General features: G+C 44.2%; 1 protein-coding gene across 7 annotated transcripts in view; it reads left to right on the top strand.

Moving 5' to 3' along the window:
* The window catches only part of DSN1 (DSN1 component of MIS12 kinetochore complex), a 31,138-nt gene extending 17,031 nt beyond the window's left edge, over window positions 1–14,107 (top strand). For 5 of the 7 annotated variants that reach the window (XM_072149436.1, XM_072149433.1, XM_072149434.1 and 2 more), the window contains exons 6-10: window positions 367–429; window positions 3,219–3,290; window positions 6,560–6,707; window positions 13,754–13,841; window positions 13,948–14,107. In XM_072149436.1, coding sequence (XP_072005537.1) covers window positions 367–429; window positions 3,219–3,290; window positions 6,560–6,707; window positions 13,754–13,841; window positions 13,948–14,015 — 439 coding nt within the window. In that variant the 3' untranslated portion in view covers window positions 14,016–14,107. Of the gene's footprint in view, window positions 1–366; window positions 430–3,218; window positions 3,291–6,559; window positions 6,708–12,318; window positions 12,435–13,753; window positions 13,842–13,947 lie in introns of those variants that run through there. The other 2 variants (XM_072149432.1, XM_072149437.1) reach the window with 2 other exon arrangements.
* Window positions 14,108–18,047: the final 3,940 nt, after the last annotated feature.

The raw sequence follows: 18,047 nt of genomic DNA, 5'->3' as shown, positions 1-18,047 counted from the left end.
CTCTTTCATGACTCTCATCCCTTTGTTTTCTCTGTGGGGCTTAAATTCGATGAGACGCGTCTCTGCACAGTGTGCGAGGAATGATCTGTGTCAGTGACCGTATGATCCGGTCCTCTGTTAATGGGAGGTCGTATCCAGCAGAAATCAATACACGTCTCCTGTCTTGGACGTGAAAAGACAAAACGTTTCATGTTCTTTTGCCACCTGAGAGACGTAGACACAGAAGGATGATGTGCGTCATGTGAAGCGGGAGGTAGAGGTCAATATATTTTCTGCAAGGCGGAGTGATGATAATGTTCTATCAGAATTTGTCTATTATAAAATTGTATTTGCTTAGTTATTGGGTCTTTTTTATTCCCCTCTCAGTAGTTTCATGGAAGATGAAGAATTTGAGGCTGCTCAGGCCGAAATCAAGGAAGATATCTCAAAGTAAGGTTTTTTTTCCAGAATATTTGTTTAATTATTTCCAATCATAATTCCTGAACTTTGACTTTATTATCAATATATCTGACACCTGATCCATTTCTTTTCCCTAATGCCTTCCCAAAGTTCGACCAGCAACAACCTTTCTCCCCAGTTAGTGTTCACAGTAGCCTACCATTCTTTTCTACAAGGATATAAGCCGGTTTTCTGAAATCTGTGACAGCTTTTTGACGTTAAAGTATAAGCAAACCCGATTATAATCCGAGGCATCTCATTTTACCACAAAAAAAACTCGGAAAACTTATTTTAATAAGCCTGTCATGGGAAATGCCTTTGTCCCTCACTACTGAAATACCCAGCAGCCTCCCCTCGATAATGAAATGTCTGGCAGCCTCCCCTTGATAATGAAATGCCCAGCAGCCTCCCCTTGATAATGAAATGCCCGGCAGCCTCCCCTTGATAATGAAACGCCCAGTTGCTTCCCCTCAATAATGAAACGCCCAGTTGCTTCCCCTCGATAATGAAACGCCCGGCAGCCTCCCCTCGATAATGAAACGCCCGGCAGCCTCCCCTCGATAATGAAATGCCCGGCAGCCTCCCCTCGATAATGAAATGCCCAACTGCCTCCCCTCGATAATGAAATGCCCAACTGCCTCCCCTCGATTATGAAATGCCCAGCAGCCTCCCCTCGATAATGAAATGCCCGGCAGCCTCCCCTCGATAATGAAATGCCCGGCAGCCTCCCCTCGATAATGAAATGCCCAGCTGCCTCCCCTCGATAATGAAATGCCCAGCTGCCTCCCCTCGATAACAAAATGGCCAGCTGCCTCCCCTCGATAACAAAATGGCCAGCTGCCTCCCCTCGATAATGAAATGTCTGGCAGCCTCCCCTTGATAATGAAATGCCCAGCAGCCTCCCCTTGATAATGAAATGCCCGGCAGCCTCCCCTTGATAATGAAACGCCCAGTTGCTTCCCCTCGATAATGAAACGCCCAGTTGCTTCCCCTCGATAATGAAACGCCCGGCAGCCTCCCCTCGATAATGAAATGCCCGGCAGCCTCCCCTCGATAATGAAATGCCCAACTGCCTCCCCTCGATAATGAAATGCCCAACTGCCTCCCCTCGATAATGAAATGCCCGGCAGCCTCCCCTCGATAATGAAATGCCCGGCAGCCTCCCCTCGATAATGAAATGCCCGGCAGCCTCCCCTCGATAATGAAATGCCCGGCAGCCTCCCCTCGATAATGAAATGCCCGGCAGCCTCCCCTCGATAATGAAATGCCCAGCTGCCTCCCCTCGATAATGAAATGCCCAGCTGCCTCCCCTCGATAACAAAATGGCCAGCTGCCTCCCCTTCGATAACAAAATGGCCAGCTGCCTCCCCTCGATAACAAAATGGCCAGCTGCCTCCCCTCGATAACGAAATGCCCAGCAGCCCTCTCTCGATAATGAAATGCCCAGCAGCCCTCCCTCGATAATGAAATTACCTGTATCCTATTTCACGAATGAAATCACCTATATTCTCTGCTCACGAGTGAAATTACCTGTATCCTCTGCTCATGAATGAAATTCCCTGTATCTTCCGCTGTCGAAGTGATGACATCTGGTGCAGTGTGCACATAATGGCTGAGCCAATCACTGGAGTCGCATCTGGATAGTATAGTAATACTATGCGTTTCTCAGGCCGTCTTCACACATTGCCTTTTAAAACGCAACTAGGAGTTACTCCCGATCACAGATGTGCTTACATAAAGACACATGCTATTGGGAACGAGCACTACTTGCGATAGGGTCAACTCTTCCCTGTTGCGTTTGATTTGCATTCCAAAACCACAATTCAAACAGCACATGTGAACGTGGCCTCAGGCCATTAGAGGTTTCAGCCATCAATTGCAAACTGTAGGGGATGTTATCACGTCGCTAGGACCAAGGGAAACCCTTTCGGATGGTTTCAAATTGTATACAAAAGCTTCTCCTGCCTCTTTCAACCACTTTCTTCAGTAATCAAATCCAGTCCCCCCCCCACTGATTAGTCTTAAGAGGCTTCGACTAACTCACCCCCACCCCTTCCCAATGCCTTCTGTAGGCAAAGAGTCACTTAATGTCAAAACCAGACTGCCGGAGCATTGTCTAGGGATTTTCTCATCACCCTGGTGACCAGGTTTTGTCTATATTGACAGTGAAACTATGTTTTCTCATCTTTTCTAAGAAAGATGTAAATTTATCTCCGAGCTATGATTCCTCTAATCCCTCGTAAGACGCACAATATTTCATAACTTGGTGCCGTCGTCTCTGACATTTATTGCCGAGAAGTTGTACAGAACAAGCCTTCCAAACAAGTGCGGATAATTGTTCTCGGTTTTATGTTTTGGCTTCTCTTCTCCACGACGGATCTAAGAGGAAGACTTCAAAAGCTTTGCGACGTAATTAACAGGAAGCGAGAAGAGTCGTCCGAATGTAACAACATTAAGAAACCTGCGACTGCACTAGTGGCGGTGGCAGTAAGTGTTTCACAGGAGATGGAGACAGGATAGTCTATTAATTGGCCGTCTTCACTAGACCTTTCAACACGGCTGAGCGACCCCATGCGCTGTAGCTGTCATCCTCCTCATCTCTAGGTGCTTGGCACGCCAATGGCTGCAGTGACTAATGCAGCCTCTCCCGACTTATAAAGCGGCTGGCGGGCTATAACTGTAGGATAACTTCTTTTTGAAGTTGCGTCTTTTGATCAATGTTCTAATTCCGGAATTGACGTTTATGAGAGATTCGTAGTGAAAGCCTTTTGTATTCTCAGGTTCACTACTGAGTCCAGTCGCTGGGAAGAGATCCTGGAAGAGTACAAAGAGAAAGCTGTGGTCTTAACCAAGTAAGTTATGTCGAAACATATGTAGGGTTCAGGTTTTATACATCTGTGCTGAACGTTAATTAGGTGTTTTCCTATTATCTGTCTTAAAGGGAAAATGTTAGGGCTTTTGGGACACAAAACCCACCCACATGGCTTTGCAGGTCGGCTGAGCAACGGAACGGGACTTTGTGTGTCAATGTTCCGGCCGGTCATTCCATGAAGTGTATGAAGAGAGTTTGAATGATCAGTCTCACTCGTGTGCACAGTCTTACTGGGTATAAGACTGAGCAGAGATAAAACATTGTTGCCAAATTTCCACGGCCAAAACCACAGTTACAATAAGCACACGAGTGTCTGAACTGGGCCAGACGGAAATGGAAGGTGGTGGACCGGTCTAATGAATCTGCGGGAAGATCTACAAAGATCTAAAGGTGCTGACTGTGTATCCAAATTTCCTACATTCATTGCCAATGACCACCTTGGTGGAATAAGTAATCTCCTCTGAGGACTTCTTGGTTCCAGTGGCAGCTCTCCACTCTATTTACGGTCAGAGTAGAAGTGGTGACATCGGGTGCAGTGTGCACTTAATAGCTGAGCTAACACTGCGGTCGCTTCTGAATGAGTAGCATCTACTTCTGAGGCCGCATTTACATGAGGCGTTTAAATTTAAAACTCAATCGGTAGGCGTTGCTCCCAATCACAGATGCGTTTACACCTAAACCGCGCAAATGGGAACGAGCAGCGCATTCGATCGGCAGCAACTCTTCCATATATATTGCGTTGGAATTGCTTTAAAAAAAAACACAATTTGGAACATCATATGTGAACACGGCCTCAGGCCAGCAGGGAATCAACCATTAATTGCAAACTGTAGGTGACGTTATCACTAGAGATGAGTCTTTCCATTCGGGTTCATCCCACACAACGCAGGCATATTACAAGGTTTGTCAGTGAACAGCCAATATGGCAAATTGATGTCACCTGAGTGAAGTTGGCCCCCCCACCTTGTTCAAATCAAACAAAATTGGTGTCAAACGTTTGTGCTACGTTTGTGCTGGTTTGTGCAGCAGAAATTTTTGTTTGTGCCGCTATCGTTTTTGAGATTTTAATGAATGTTTCCAGAGGTCATCAGAGGTGAACCAGCCCGCCCACATTGCCCAAAAGAAACAAAACTGGGACCGAACAATTCTGCTACGTTTGTGCTGGTTTGTGCTGCTCAAATTTTTGTTTGTGCTGCTTTTGTTTTGAATATATGAACAAAAAATGAAAGTTCAAAAGTTCAAGCAGCCCCCCCACATTGACCGAATCAAACAAAACTGGTGTCAAACGTTAGTGCTACGTTTGTGCTGGTTTGTGCAGCAAAAATTTTCGTTTGTGCCGCTATAATTTTTAAGGTATGTTCAGGTGTTCGAGGTGTTTAGGATGAACTGGTAAAAAACAAAACTAGTGACACTTCCCTGGTTTGATCACCAGGGGGAGCTAGCAAACACATTGTACTTTGGAAGAAATGAACTCTAATGACCTCTGCAAAAAAGTAAGAATATATTAAAAATGATAGCGGCACAAACGAAAATTTTTGCAGCACAAACGTAGCACTAACGTTTGACACCAGTTTTGTTTGATTCGGTCAATGTGGGGGGGCTGCTTGAACTTTTGAACTTTCATTTTTTGTTCATATATTCAAAACAAAAGCAGCACAAACAAAAATTTGAGCAGCACAAACCAGCACAAACGTAGCAGAATTGTTCGGTCCCAGTTTTGTTTCATTTGGGCAATGTGGGGGGGCTGGTTGACCTCTGATGACCTCTGGAAACTTTCATTAAAATCTTAAAAACGATAACGGCACAAACGAAAATTTCTCCTTCACAAACCAGCACAAACGTAGCACAAACGTTTTACACCAATTTTGCTTGATTTGAACAAGGTGGGGGGGCCAACTTTACTCAGGTATTGATGTCCATGACATGTCGCCCTGGTTATGATTGGCCAGGGGGGCATGAACCCTAAAACGGAATGGAGGCATTAGTTCTGCTCATCTCTTGTTTTCACTTCAAGGAAGATCCTCCTAGATGGTAAGTGAATTTTATAAATTTATTTTCTCAAATGTTATACTAAAGTTGTCTCCTCTTTGGAGGCTCCACCTTTTAATTTACAAGACATAAAGGATCTGCTGCTCATGTCTTGGTGCCAGATACTGCAGAGTATTTACAGGGATCTTGTGGATTTCAGGCCTAGAAGGTCAAAAGCCGTGGCTGAAGGTCTACATAATAATTGGCAGGTAGTAGGGTGGGCGCATTGATGATGATGATGATGATGGCTTATGAGTCCAGCTGTTTACTCCATCAGGTGCCCCTGTTTCAATCAAGGCGAACAGAATTGACATAATGAAAACCAAGGGACTGTGGTTAGATGCCACATCAGCACGGCCCAAGTCAGTAGTGAAGGGGCAGATGTATAACTTGTCACCTCATAGTAATATTACCAATGACATCGGGTATTCAAGGTATCTACCCCTGCTATAGCATCTTGGTGGTAGTTCTGCAGGTCCGTATGATCCCAAATCAACCTGCATATTAGTTTTGGTTGTCTCACATCTGCATATCGTGCACCGGTGCCTCCACTCGCATTATGGCAAGCTGGGATAATATTCCATCTTCCTTGAGCATGGCTGTACCTGCGTGTACTATGCTGGCTACACTTGCCGTGCAGGCACCGTGAGCTTCGGACAAAGGTAGGTATAAGTTTTTTTTTTTTTCTTTTTTTATGCTGTGGTCTAGGGTTTAAGTCCCAGGGTCAACATTTGCAAAGAGTTTGTATGTTCTCTCTGTGTTTGCGTGGGTTTTCTCCAGGTCCTCCAGTTTCCTCCTACAATCCAAAACATACTGGTAGGTTGATTAGATGGTGAGCCCCATTGGGACAGTGACTGATTTGGCAAACTCTGTGCAGCGCTGCGTAATCTGTGTGCGCTATATAAATAAAGAATTATTATTATACTTACCTTGCAGCCATGTACAGCGCGATTTGGGTCACTATAGCACTGTTCCATAAGGACCGGTGGGTGGTTTAGTGTCCCAAACATCCCTGACAGGTTCCCTATAACACGAAAAAATTCTGGTGATGGGTTTTCATTAAAAACAATATTTATTTTAATAATGTTATAATATAATAATATTTTAATGATCATTTTTATAAATTTCTTGCTGTACATATATGCGGCAATTTTCCTATTAATCTGGACTTTCATGGAAAGCTTTAATATAAGAAATAATTACCTTTCTTGTTACATAAAGGAAGCTCGAAGAAAGCAAAGTGAGCAGCAACCCCCTACCCGACGTCCCTGATGTGGCGTCTTCCCAAGATCAAGTCCTCCGAAGCAAACCAGACTACAGCGCTATTGTACAGCAGCAGGGGGCAGTATTTGACTGCATGGAAATTGTGGTAAGTCTTGCATTGTTATAAAAAAAATAAATGTCTCTTTCCATTTTCAAGATGTTATTTTTGTTGCCACCCCAACACCTGGGCACAAGTTATTACATTCTCCTGCTTTGTGCAGGTATTCTTATTTGTATCTGGTCTATCTATAAGAAAGAGATTACGATGAAGTGGATCACGACTGACTTCTCAGTTCTCTTCAGTTATCTGGCAGAACATTTAGTACGGTTGTCTAATTGGTCTTCCTAGCGAGCAATAGAAGAAGAAATCGAGCAATTTTTTTTTTTTTGTAATTTTGGAAAAGCTTCAATAGATGACATATTTTTCGAAATTAAAACTGGAATAGGTTAAAAAAAAAAATGATGAGCAAATTGTAAGTGTCTGTGATAGAGATACTCAAGGCTCAGTCTTCTCCTACTGTTCTTCAAGAGAGGAGATGTAATACGGGATGTTTAACCCCTTAAGGACGCAGGGTTTTTTCTCTCATTTCTCGCTCTCCACCTTCAAAAATCCATAACTTACCTTGTATACTCGAGTATAAGCCTAGTTTTTCAGCACTTAAAAAATGTGCTGAAAACCCAAACTTGGCTTATACTCGAGTAAAAAAAATAGGTTTTACCAGGTTTTTGTGGTAACATTAGGGACCTCGGCTTATACTTGGGTCGGCTTATACTCGAGTATAAACGGTACTCATTTTTCTGTGTACAGAGCTGTGTGAGGGCTTATTTTGTGCGTAACAAATTTTACTTCTCCGTCACATTATTAATTATTCCAAATGTGGAACCAAATGTGGAAAATTTGAAGAAAACAAATGTTCGCGTCACGTTATGTGGGCTTTTATTGTGTTTTAACACATTTTCAAAAGTTCAACAATTGTGTACGAAAAAGAAAAAAAAAAATTGACGTCTTCTGACGCTAATAACCTTTTCATACTTTGGTGTACGGAGCTGGGGGAGGTGTCATTTTTTGCTAAATGAGCCCACGTTTCCATTGCTACCGTCACTTTTTATTTCATCTTTTGTAGGATGTAAAATGGTGTAAAAGGCGTGTTTTGGACATTTGGGCGCCATTTTCTGTTATGTGGTTCACCGCCGGCAATAACTGTTTTTATATTTTGATAGATCAGGCATTTTGGGACGCAGCAATACCTATTGTGTCTGTGATTTTTACTGTTTATTACATTTTATATCAGCTCTAGAGAAAGGGGGGTAATTTGAACTTTTTTTAAAATTATTTTTTAAAAATGTTTGAATCTTTTATTTCTTTTTTTAATGTTTTTTAGACCCTCTAGGGTACATTAACCCTAGATGGTCTGATCGTTCTTACCATATACTGCAATACAACTGTATGCAGTATATGGCATTTCTGCACAGTATACATTACAATGAGCCATTGGCTCATTGTAACGAAACTGCAGAAACCAGACAGCCTTGGGTCTGACCAAGACCCGAGGCTGTCATGACAACCGATTGCTACCCCCCAATGTGAACATACCACGCAAAAAAACCTGACTGGGTTCTGGCGTTATAGAGCCTAAATTCCAATACTGTTTGAGTGTAAAACATTAATTTTATTGATATGCATTAAAAACATTTAAAACATTGGGGGAGCAACAATCAGAGATGGCCATCCAAGATGGCGGATCCCACGAACTGCCATCTTTTAAATGTGCCACTGGTAGCATCGGAGGTGTTATTAGCCGTGGTTATTAGCATTGGGGGTTTGCTGCAATATGCAACAAATTCAACCTGTGTATGAAGAGGGATCAGCCTGTGATCACTCTTCATACACCCCCCTGCACCAAGGGGTTAAGTAGTAATGATATCGAAAAGATTTGCAAAATTGATTTAAAAAATTTGCAGTACCGTCCACCTTTTTATTGTAAAATTTTACATAACCCAAATTTGAAAGCGCTGACAAAATCACAAAAAATAATCATCAAAGAAAATGACATTTATTCACAGATGGAGGCCTGGATTTGGAGTCACCCACAAAACAAACTACAGGCTGATACAACAATGTCCATAATACAAGACAAAATGAGGTTCAGTATTGTGTGTGGCCTCCACGTGCCTGTATGATCTCCCTACAACACCTCGGCATACTCCTGATGATGCTCAGTATTGTTTGTGGCCTCCATGTGCCTGTATGACCTCCCTACAACACTTCTGCATGCTCCTGATGAGGCTCAGTATTGTGTGTGGCCTCCACGTGCCTGTATGACCTCCCTACAACACCTCGGCATGCTCCTGATGAGGATCAATATTGTGTGTGGCCACCACGTGCCTGTATGACCTCCCTACAACACCTCGGCATGCTCCTGATGAGGATCAGTATTGTGTGTGGACTCCACATGCCTGTATGATCTCCCTACAACACCTCGGCATACTCCTGATGAGGCTCAGTATTGTTTGTGGCCTCCATGTGCCTGTATGACCTCCCTACAACACTTCTGCATGCTCCTGATGAGGCTCAGTATTGTGTGTGGCCTCCACGTGCATGTATGACCTCCCTACAACACCTCGGCATGCTCCTGATGAGGATCAGTATTGTGTGTGTGGCCACCACGTGCCTGTATGACCTCCCTACAACACCTCGGCATGCTTCTGATGAGGCTCAGTATTGTGTGTGGCCTCCACGTGCCTGTATGACCTCCCTACAACACCTCGGCATGCTCCTGATGAGGATCAGTATTGTGTGTGGCCTCCACCTGCCTGTATGACCTTCCTACAACACCTCGGCATGCTCCTGATGAGGATCAGTATTGTGTGTGGCCTCCACCTGCCTGTATGACCTCCCTACAACACCTCGGCATACTCCTGATGAGGATCAGTATTGTGTGTGGCCTCCACCTGCCTGTATGACCTTCCTACAACACCTCGGCATGCTCCTGATGAGGATCAGTATTGTGTGTGGCCTCCACATGCCTGTATGACCTCCCTACAACATCTCTGCATACTCCTGATGAGGCTCAGTATTGTGTGTGGCCTCCACGTGCCTGTATGACCTCCCTACAACACCTTGGCATGCTCCTGATGAGGATCAGTATTGTGTGTGGCCTCCACCTGCCTGTATGACCTCCCTACAACATCTCTGCATACTCCTGATGAGGCTCAGTATTGTGTGTGGCCTCCACGTGCCTGTATGACCTCCCTACAACACCTCGGCATGCTCCTGATGAGGATCAGTATTGTGTGTGGCCTCCACATGCCTGTATGTTCTCCCTACAACACCTCGGCATACTCCTGATGAGGCTCAGTATTGTTTGTGGCCTCCTCGTGCCTGTATGACCTCTCTACAATGCCTCGGCATGCTCCTGATGAGGCTCAGTATTGTGTGTGTGTGTGTGTGTGTGTCCTCCACATGCCTGTATGACCTCCCTACAACACATCGGCATACTCCTGATGAGGATCAGTATTGTGTGTGGCCACCACGTGCCTGTATGACCTCCCTACAACACCTCGGCATACTCCTGATGAGGATCAGTATTGTGTGTGGCCACCACATGCCTGTATGACCTCCCTACAACACATCGGCATACTCCTGATGAGGATCAGTATTGTGTGTGGCCACCACGTGCCTGTATGACCTCCCTACAACACCTCGGCATACTCCTGATGAGGATCAGTATTGTGTGTGGCCACCACATGCCTGTACGACCTCCCTACAACACCTCGGCATGCTTCTGATGAGGATCAGTATTGTGTGTGGCCTCCACATGCCTGTATGATCTCCCTACAACACCTCGGCATACTCCTGATGAGGTTCAGTATTGTTTGTGGCCTCCACGTGCCTGTATGACCTCCCTACAATGCCTCGGCATGCTCCTGATGAGGCTCAGTATTGTGTGTGTGTGTGTGTGTGTGTGTGTCCTCCACGTGCCTGTATGACCTCCCTACAACGCCTCGACATGCTACTGATGAGGTTGTGGATGGCCTCCTGAGGAATCTCCTCCCAGACCTGGACTAAAGCATCCTCCAACTCCCGGTCTGTGGTGTATGTGGCTCACGTGACGCTGGTGGATGAAACAAAACATGATGTTCCTGATGTGCTCATTCGGATTCAGGTCTGGGGAACAAGCGGGTCAGTCAATAGCTTCAATGCCTTCATTTTGCAGGAACTACTGCATCAGGAGGAACCCAGGGCCAGCATTAGGTCTCACAAGGCATCTGAGGATCTTATCTCGGTACCTAATGTTGAGCACATGGAGTGTTGTGTGGCCCTCCAAAGAAATGCCACCCCACACCATTACTGACCCACTGCCAAAACTGTTGTGCTGAAGGATGTTGCAGGTAACAGATCGCTCTCCACAGTGTCTGCATGTGCTCAGTGTGAACCAGCTTTTATCTGTGAAGAACACAGGGCACCAGTGGAGAATTCGCCAATCCTTGTGTTCTCTGGCAAATGCCAAGCGTCCTGCATGGTGTTGGGCTGTGATCACAACCCCCATCTGTGGACGTCAGACCCTCATTCCATCCTCATGGAGTCGTTTCAAACCGTTTGTGGAAACATATGCACATTTGTGGCTGCTGGAGGTCACTTTGCAGGGCTCTGGCAGTGCTCCTCCTGTTCCTCCTTACACAAAGGCGGAGGTAGCGGTTCTGCTGCTGGGTTGTTGCCCTCCTACTGCCCCCTCCCTGTCTCCTGGTGTATTGGCCGGTCTCCTGGTAGCATCTACAGCCTCTGGACACTACGCTGATAGATACAGCTAACCTCCTGGCCGCAGCTCGAATTGATGGGCCATCCTGTATGAGGGGCACTACCTGAGCCACTTGTGTGGGGTGACGAGGCGTTGTAGGGAGGTTCTGCAGGCACCTGGAGGCCACACACATTACTGAGCCTCATCGGGAGCAGCCGAGGCATTGTAGGCAGGTCATACAGGCAAGTGGAGGCCACAAACAATACTGAGCCTCATCAGGAGCATGCCGAGGTGTTGTAGGGAGGTCATACAGACAGGTGGAGGCCACACACAGTACTGAGCCTCGTCAGGAGTATGCTGAGGCGTTGTAGGCAGGTCATACAGGCAGGTGGAGGCCACAAACAATACTGAGCCTCATCAGGAGCATGCCGAGGTGTTGTAGGCAGGTCATACAGGCACGTGGAGGCCATACACAATACTGTGCCTCATTTTGTCTTGTTTTATGGACTTTACATCAAAGTCTGATCAGCCTGTAGTTTGTGGGTGACTCCAAATCCAGGCCCCCATTGGTTAATAAATTTGATTTCTATGGATGATTTTTTTTTTTTTTTGTAATTTTGTGCGTTCTGATCAAGGCATTTGAGTGTACCCTTTATTTTTTTTGAGCAGTGTACTTTCCAGATTATCTAAGAAATCTACTATTTTTATCAACATGTTTTCCTTCAGACGTGCAGCAGGTGCGTCAGACTCAGAAATGGAGAAATAATTTAATATTTTGTGAGGAACAGCTTAAAATTATAGCAGCATGTGTTGTACAAGTTAAAGTCACTCCTGCGCTTGCTGCCAAAAAACATGGAACATTTTTATGCGAGATTTGTTAACTCCTTCCTGTTTCACAGCTTGCCTCTATAAAACTCTGCCTCCGCAGGTACATTAAAAACTCAAGCTGTTTTCCATGTCACATTCTTGTACTGTCAGAAACTTTACCTCATGTATCCAGTCAGTGTCTTGGACAGCTTGGACCCAAATCCATTTTTAAGGCAGAGATTTACTCATGTTGAAAAGAGAGGGAAGGATGTATAAAAGTGTAATATTGGGTTATATTGGGGGGGGGGGGGGTTACGCTGGATTGGAGGCAGGGACCGAGATGTTTCTTTACCCCATGCATGTATCCGACCACATGAAGGCACTGTGGAAAATAATTGAAACAATGGGGCACATTTACTAAGGGCCCGAATCACGTTTTTCCGTCTGGTTTTCCGAATTTTACCGTTGTGCGACGAATTGGCCCAGGTTTTTGGCGCATGCGATCGGATTGTGTCGCATCGGCGCCGGGTTTCACACGACGGAAATCAGGGGCGTGGCAGTCAGAAAACCTGACAGATTCGAAAAAATTGCGCTATTTAAAAAAGAAAGTGGTGTTGCTTTACACACACTTACATGCACCAGGAGGAGGAGGGTGAACTCTGGCGGACCTCGGTGCAGCAAGGACACCTAGTGGATATCGGGCGCACGGCCTTAGTGAATACCGGCAGACCCGAATCCTCGTCAGAGAATGTGCCGCTGGATCGCGACAGGAGTGGGTAAGGAAATGAGCCCCAATATTTCCCATCTGTACATAGAGGTTTATATGTTCGTAGTTGAATATTCGCAGAGAGTCCCTAAGTACAAGGGGGCAGGGCAGTGATTGGAAGAGACACAGAGCTGTCAGACTAATGGTTCACTGCCAGCCTGAGAGAGAGAAGTCACAAATACCAGACATGAGGCAGAAAAGCTAATTTGCATATCAAGAAAACATCTGTAATTAAGGTACAGTGCCCCGCTGGAAGCTAGTTTTAGGTGATATGGGGTGGTGTCCCCAAAATATTATCCTCGTGTCTCCTTTAATCATATTATAGGAGAGATTTAATATGACTCATTGTGTTTCTAAGTGCCAGGGTTCAGGAGATATAGGTGTTTGAAGTTGGTCACTGTCATGATGTTTTATATATTCTAAACATCCTTTTTGTGCAGGGCATGTGCAAATAGGACATATAAAGCTGTATGGGGTTAAGGGAAAATTTTTACATATTTTTTTTTCTTTCTTCCTCAATTTGTCACTGTCTCTAAGCTTTCTTTCCATACTCTATTCAGATAGCAGATATATAAGGAGAAGGTGTTAAAGTTTCTAGTGACATAACTCCTTATACACTGTTACAGGATAAACTTCGGTGACATCAGAACTGTCTTCAGATACGCTGTAGGTTAAGAGAGGAGAAGTAATATAGGGCACTGAATCATTTTTTTCTTTGAATGAAGTATATTACAAAATTTACTATTATCATCTGCAACATTCATGTTAAAAAATAAAAGCTTTAATTACATAATTGTGTGTGGTTCGTGAGCATTTATAGACTTCTCTTCTGCCTTTCAGATGGACAACATTCAGCAGTCAATCGGTTTCTTAAACTCCTTCTTGGATGACCGCACGTCCCATCTTCAGCAGTTGTCCACCCAACTAAGTAAGTGCGACATCACTCGGATGTTTTACATTGTCTTTTACTTGTTTTCGCATATGATTTGTTGGTAAAGTGACAAGAATATAAACTTTCCTGCTTTCCTTGGCAGAATCACAATCCTTTAAACCGATGGAAGACTCTCCAGTCCGAACATTTTTGAAAGTTTATAAAAAGTAGAGTGAGAAATGGCGATAGTCTTGTAACGTTAAAGTGGAATTACGTCACTTGTAGCATTATGTACATATTTTGTAATAAAGTTGAACAGTTTATGTAGTGTGTTTTTTGTTGGTGGTTTGCCTTTTTTGCTTAAAGATAATCTACCATCACAATCCATCATGGTAAACCAGATGCACTTACTCATAGATCCATGCACTGTGACTGTGGTAATCTTCTTATCTCTGTTATCCATGGCCTCCTTCCTTCTAAAATCAAAGTTTAAAATTATGCTAACAAGTCAGGGAGGCTACCCTAGTCCATCTGTGACCTGGCTTTAAAAACTGTTACACTGTTTCTCCCTCCCACTGCTTCCTCAGCACGTGGGCAGTGAGCACTTTCTGCAGAGGGAGCAGAGGGTGAGGGATGACAGTGTAACATCCTGTATAGCCAGATCACAGAAGGGTTAATCTCCTCTGGCATAATTTTAAAAGATGATTTTAGAAGGAATGAGGCCATGGATAACAAATTTAAGAAGATTACTACAGTCCCGGTGCCTGGATCTATGAGTCATGTCTCTGGTTTATCAGGATGGATTTTGTTGGCAGATTTCATTCATAAAGTAGTAGTTGTTCGTAAATAGACAAAACCTTGCTAGACAAAACCTTGCTAGACGACTAGCGTTAGTCGTCCATTGTAGTCACACCTGCGATCCCAAGTTTTCCTCACCAATCTCCAATTAATGATTTTTGTAATGTGTGTGGGGGGCAGGATATTATGTAATTTACCGATATACATCTATTAATAGTTCTGCTCTGTTTTCCTGATATGTAAAGTGAAGCCTCCTGTCTTTTACCTCATGTCTTTTACCTCATCATTTTACCTCATGACTTTTACCTCATCATTTTACCTCATGTCTTTTACCTCATCATTTTACCTCATGTCTTTTACCTCATGTCTTTTACCTCATCATTTTACCTCATGTCTTTTACCTCATCATTTTACCTCATGTCTTTTACCTCATCATTTTACCTCATGTCTTTTACCTCATCATTTTACCTCATGTCTTTTACCTCATCATTTTACATCATGTCTTTTACCTCATCATTTTACCTCCTGTCTTTTACCTCATCATTTTACATCATGTCTTTTACCTCATCATTTTACCTCATGTCTTTTACCTCATCATTTTACCTCATGTCTTTTACCTCATCATTTTACATCATGTCTTTTACCTCATCATTTTACATCATGTCTTTTACCTCATCATTTTACCTCATGTCTGTTACCTCATCATTTTACCTCATGTCTTTTACCTCATGTCTGTTACCTCATGTCTTTTACCTCATGTCTGTTACCTCATGTCTGTTACCTCATGTCTGTTACCTCATGTCTGTTACCTCATGTCTGTTACCTCATGTCTGTTACCTCATGTCTGTTACCTCATGTCTGTTACCTCATCATTTTACCTCCTGTCTTTAATCTCATGAGCCAGACATTCCTGTCCAAAAAATGGTGGCAGATGGAGGGTCCCCCCCCCACACACTTACACACATTACAAAAACATGAGGTAAAGTGGCCAACCCACTGATGTCTCACTTCTGTGCACGTTGTTGTCGCTTAGCATCGCTTAAGTCCACAGGATTGCCTAGTAACAGACACCACCACCCGCAGAGGACACTGATAAAGTTGTCTTCTTATATTGGTCATTTATGGAGTCTACGTGATTGTGCCTTAATGACTGACAATTCCCACCAGCTGCCCGTCACTTATGGGAATCAGTCGTTCTCAGGTTTCTGTATTTTACATTACCTTTATTGTAGTGGGCCCTACACCTATAAGCCATTTATACTTACTGCTTACCATGGAGAGGCCTCTTTTAAAATTCTTTTATGCTTTAGTAGTTCAACTTTGTGTAAGGATTGCTGTCTTATCTCTATCAGCTTGTCCGTATTAGTAAATACTTGCAGTCTACATGCAGGAAACTTTATGGCTCTTGATTTTACAGAAATTGGAGTTGTGCCACCCCTCCACCCCCATTATTCCAAGAGAATCTGATAGAATTGTCATATTCGGTGTGCACTCTAATTACACCATCAAATCGTCTGAATTAAAATGCACCTAAAGCATTGAAAATTACAAGAGCTAATCCAAATAAAAAAACAGATACTCATATCCCAACCCCCCCCCCCAAAAAAAAAAAGCTCTAGTAAGCCAAAATGTACAGGATATTCTGATTCATATAGGATAGGTGCCTGATATTATGTTATTTATATTTATTTATTTACGCATAGGGGGGGAATTAATTACGACTGGGCGCATAATACGCCAGTTAGGATACTTCCCCCACTGGTGTGTAATGTACTTAGAGACTCCGTGCCCAGATTTTCCCTTTCCAGGTATATAATTGTGCTAAAACCTGTGATGGGCTGTGATTAATACCCCAGGTGAGGGCATCCCTGCTCCAACCCTTACACAATCCCCCTCCCAGTGGGAGTTGAAGGGGGAAAGAAGTTGCCCCAGGATTTTTCTTCATGGTTTACACTCACCGGCCACTTTATCAGGTACACCTGTCCAACTGCTCGTTAACACTTAATTTCTAATCAGCCAATCACATGGCGGCAACTCAGTGCATTTAGGCATGTAGACATGGTCAAGACAATCTCCTGCAGTTCAAACCGAGCATCAGTATGGGGAAGAAAGGTGATTTGAGTGCCTTTGAACGTGGCATGGTTGTTGGTGCCAGAAGTGCTGGTCTGAGTATTTCAGAATCTACTGGGATTTTCACGCACAACCATCTCTAGGGTTTACAGAGAATGGTCCGAAAAAGAAAAAACATTCAGTGAGCGGCAGTTCTGTGGGTGGAAATGCCTTGTTGATGCCAGAGGTCAGAGGAGTATGGGCAGACAGGTTCGAGCTGATAGAAAGGCAACAGTGACTCAAATCGCGACCCATTACAACCAAGGTAGGCAGAAGAGCATCTCTGAATGCACAGTACATCGAACTTTGAGGCAGATGGGCTACAGCAGCAGAAGACCACACCGGGTCCCACTCCTTTCAGCTAATAACAGGAAACTGAGGCTACAATTTGCACAAGCTCATCGAAATTGGACAGTAGAAGATTGGAAAAACGTTGCCTGGTCCGATGAGTCTGGATTTCTGCTGCGACATTCGGATGGTAGGGTCCGAATTTGGCGTCAACAACATGAAAGCATGGATCCATCCTGCCCTGTATCAACGGTTCAGGCTGGTGGTGGTAGTGTCATGGTGTGGGGAATATTTTCTTGGCACTCTTTGGGCCCCTTGGTACCAATTGAGCATCGTTGCAACGCCACAGCCTACCTGAGTATTGTTGCTGACCATGTCCATCCCTTTATGACCACAATGTACCCTGTAACATCTGATGGCTACTTTCAGCAGGATAATGCGCCATGTCATAAAGCTGGAATCATCTCAGACTGGTTTCTTGAACATGACAATGAGTTCACTGTACTCAAATGGCCTCCACAGTCACCAGATCTCAATCCATTAGAGCATCTTTGGGATGTGGTGGAACGGGAGATTCGCATCATGGATGTGCAGCCGACAAATCTCCGGCAACTGTGTGATGCCATCATGTTAATATGGACCAAAATCTCTGATGAATGCTTACAGGACCTTGTTGAATCTATGCCACGAAGAATTGAGGCAGTTCTGAAGGCAAAAGGGGGTCCAATCCGTTACTAGCATGGTGTACCTAATAAAGTGGCCGGTGAGTGTATATGCCAGAAAACAAACCAAACACAGCAATTTAAGCAGTAACTTATTGCAGCTTTCAATCGTATCAGTGTCCAAAGGACACCAATACAGAAGAAAGAAAGAAAAATTCGGATTATCGTTCTAGCTTCCCTCCAGGCTCTCCCGAACAGGTAGAATCGTTGCAAGTCTTTGCGTATGAGCTCCAACGAGCTCTGATCACACCTCTTGACCCCTGCAGGCAGCAAGGGATGAGATGCTATAAAATAGCACTAAAAATCTCATATACTGGGTGGACTGGGACTGTAGAAGGAGGTCCTG

This window comes from Engystomops pustulosus, chromosome 4 (assembly GCF_040894005.1).
Source record: "Engystomops pustulosus chromosome 4, aEngPut4.maternal, whole genome shotgun sequence".
In the NCBI taxonomy this organism is placed as follows: Eukaryota; Metazoa; Chordata; class Amphibia; order Anura; family Leptodactylidae; genus Engystomops; species Engystomops pustulosus.
This window is presented reverse-complemented; position numbering and strand designations above follow the sequence as displayed.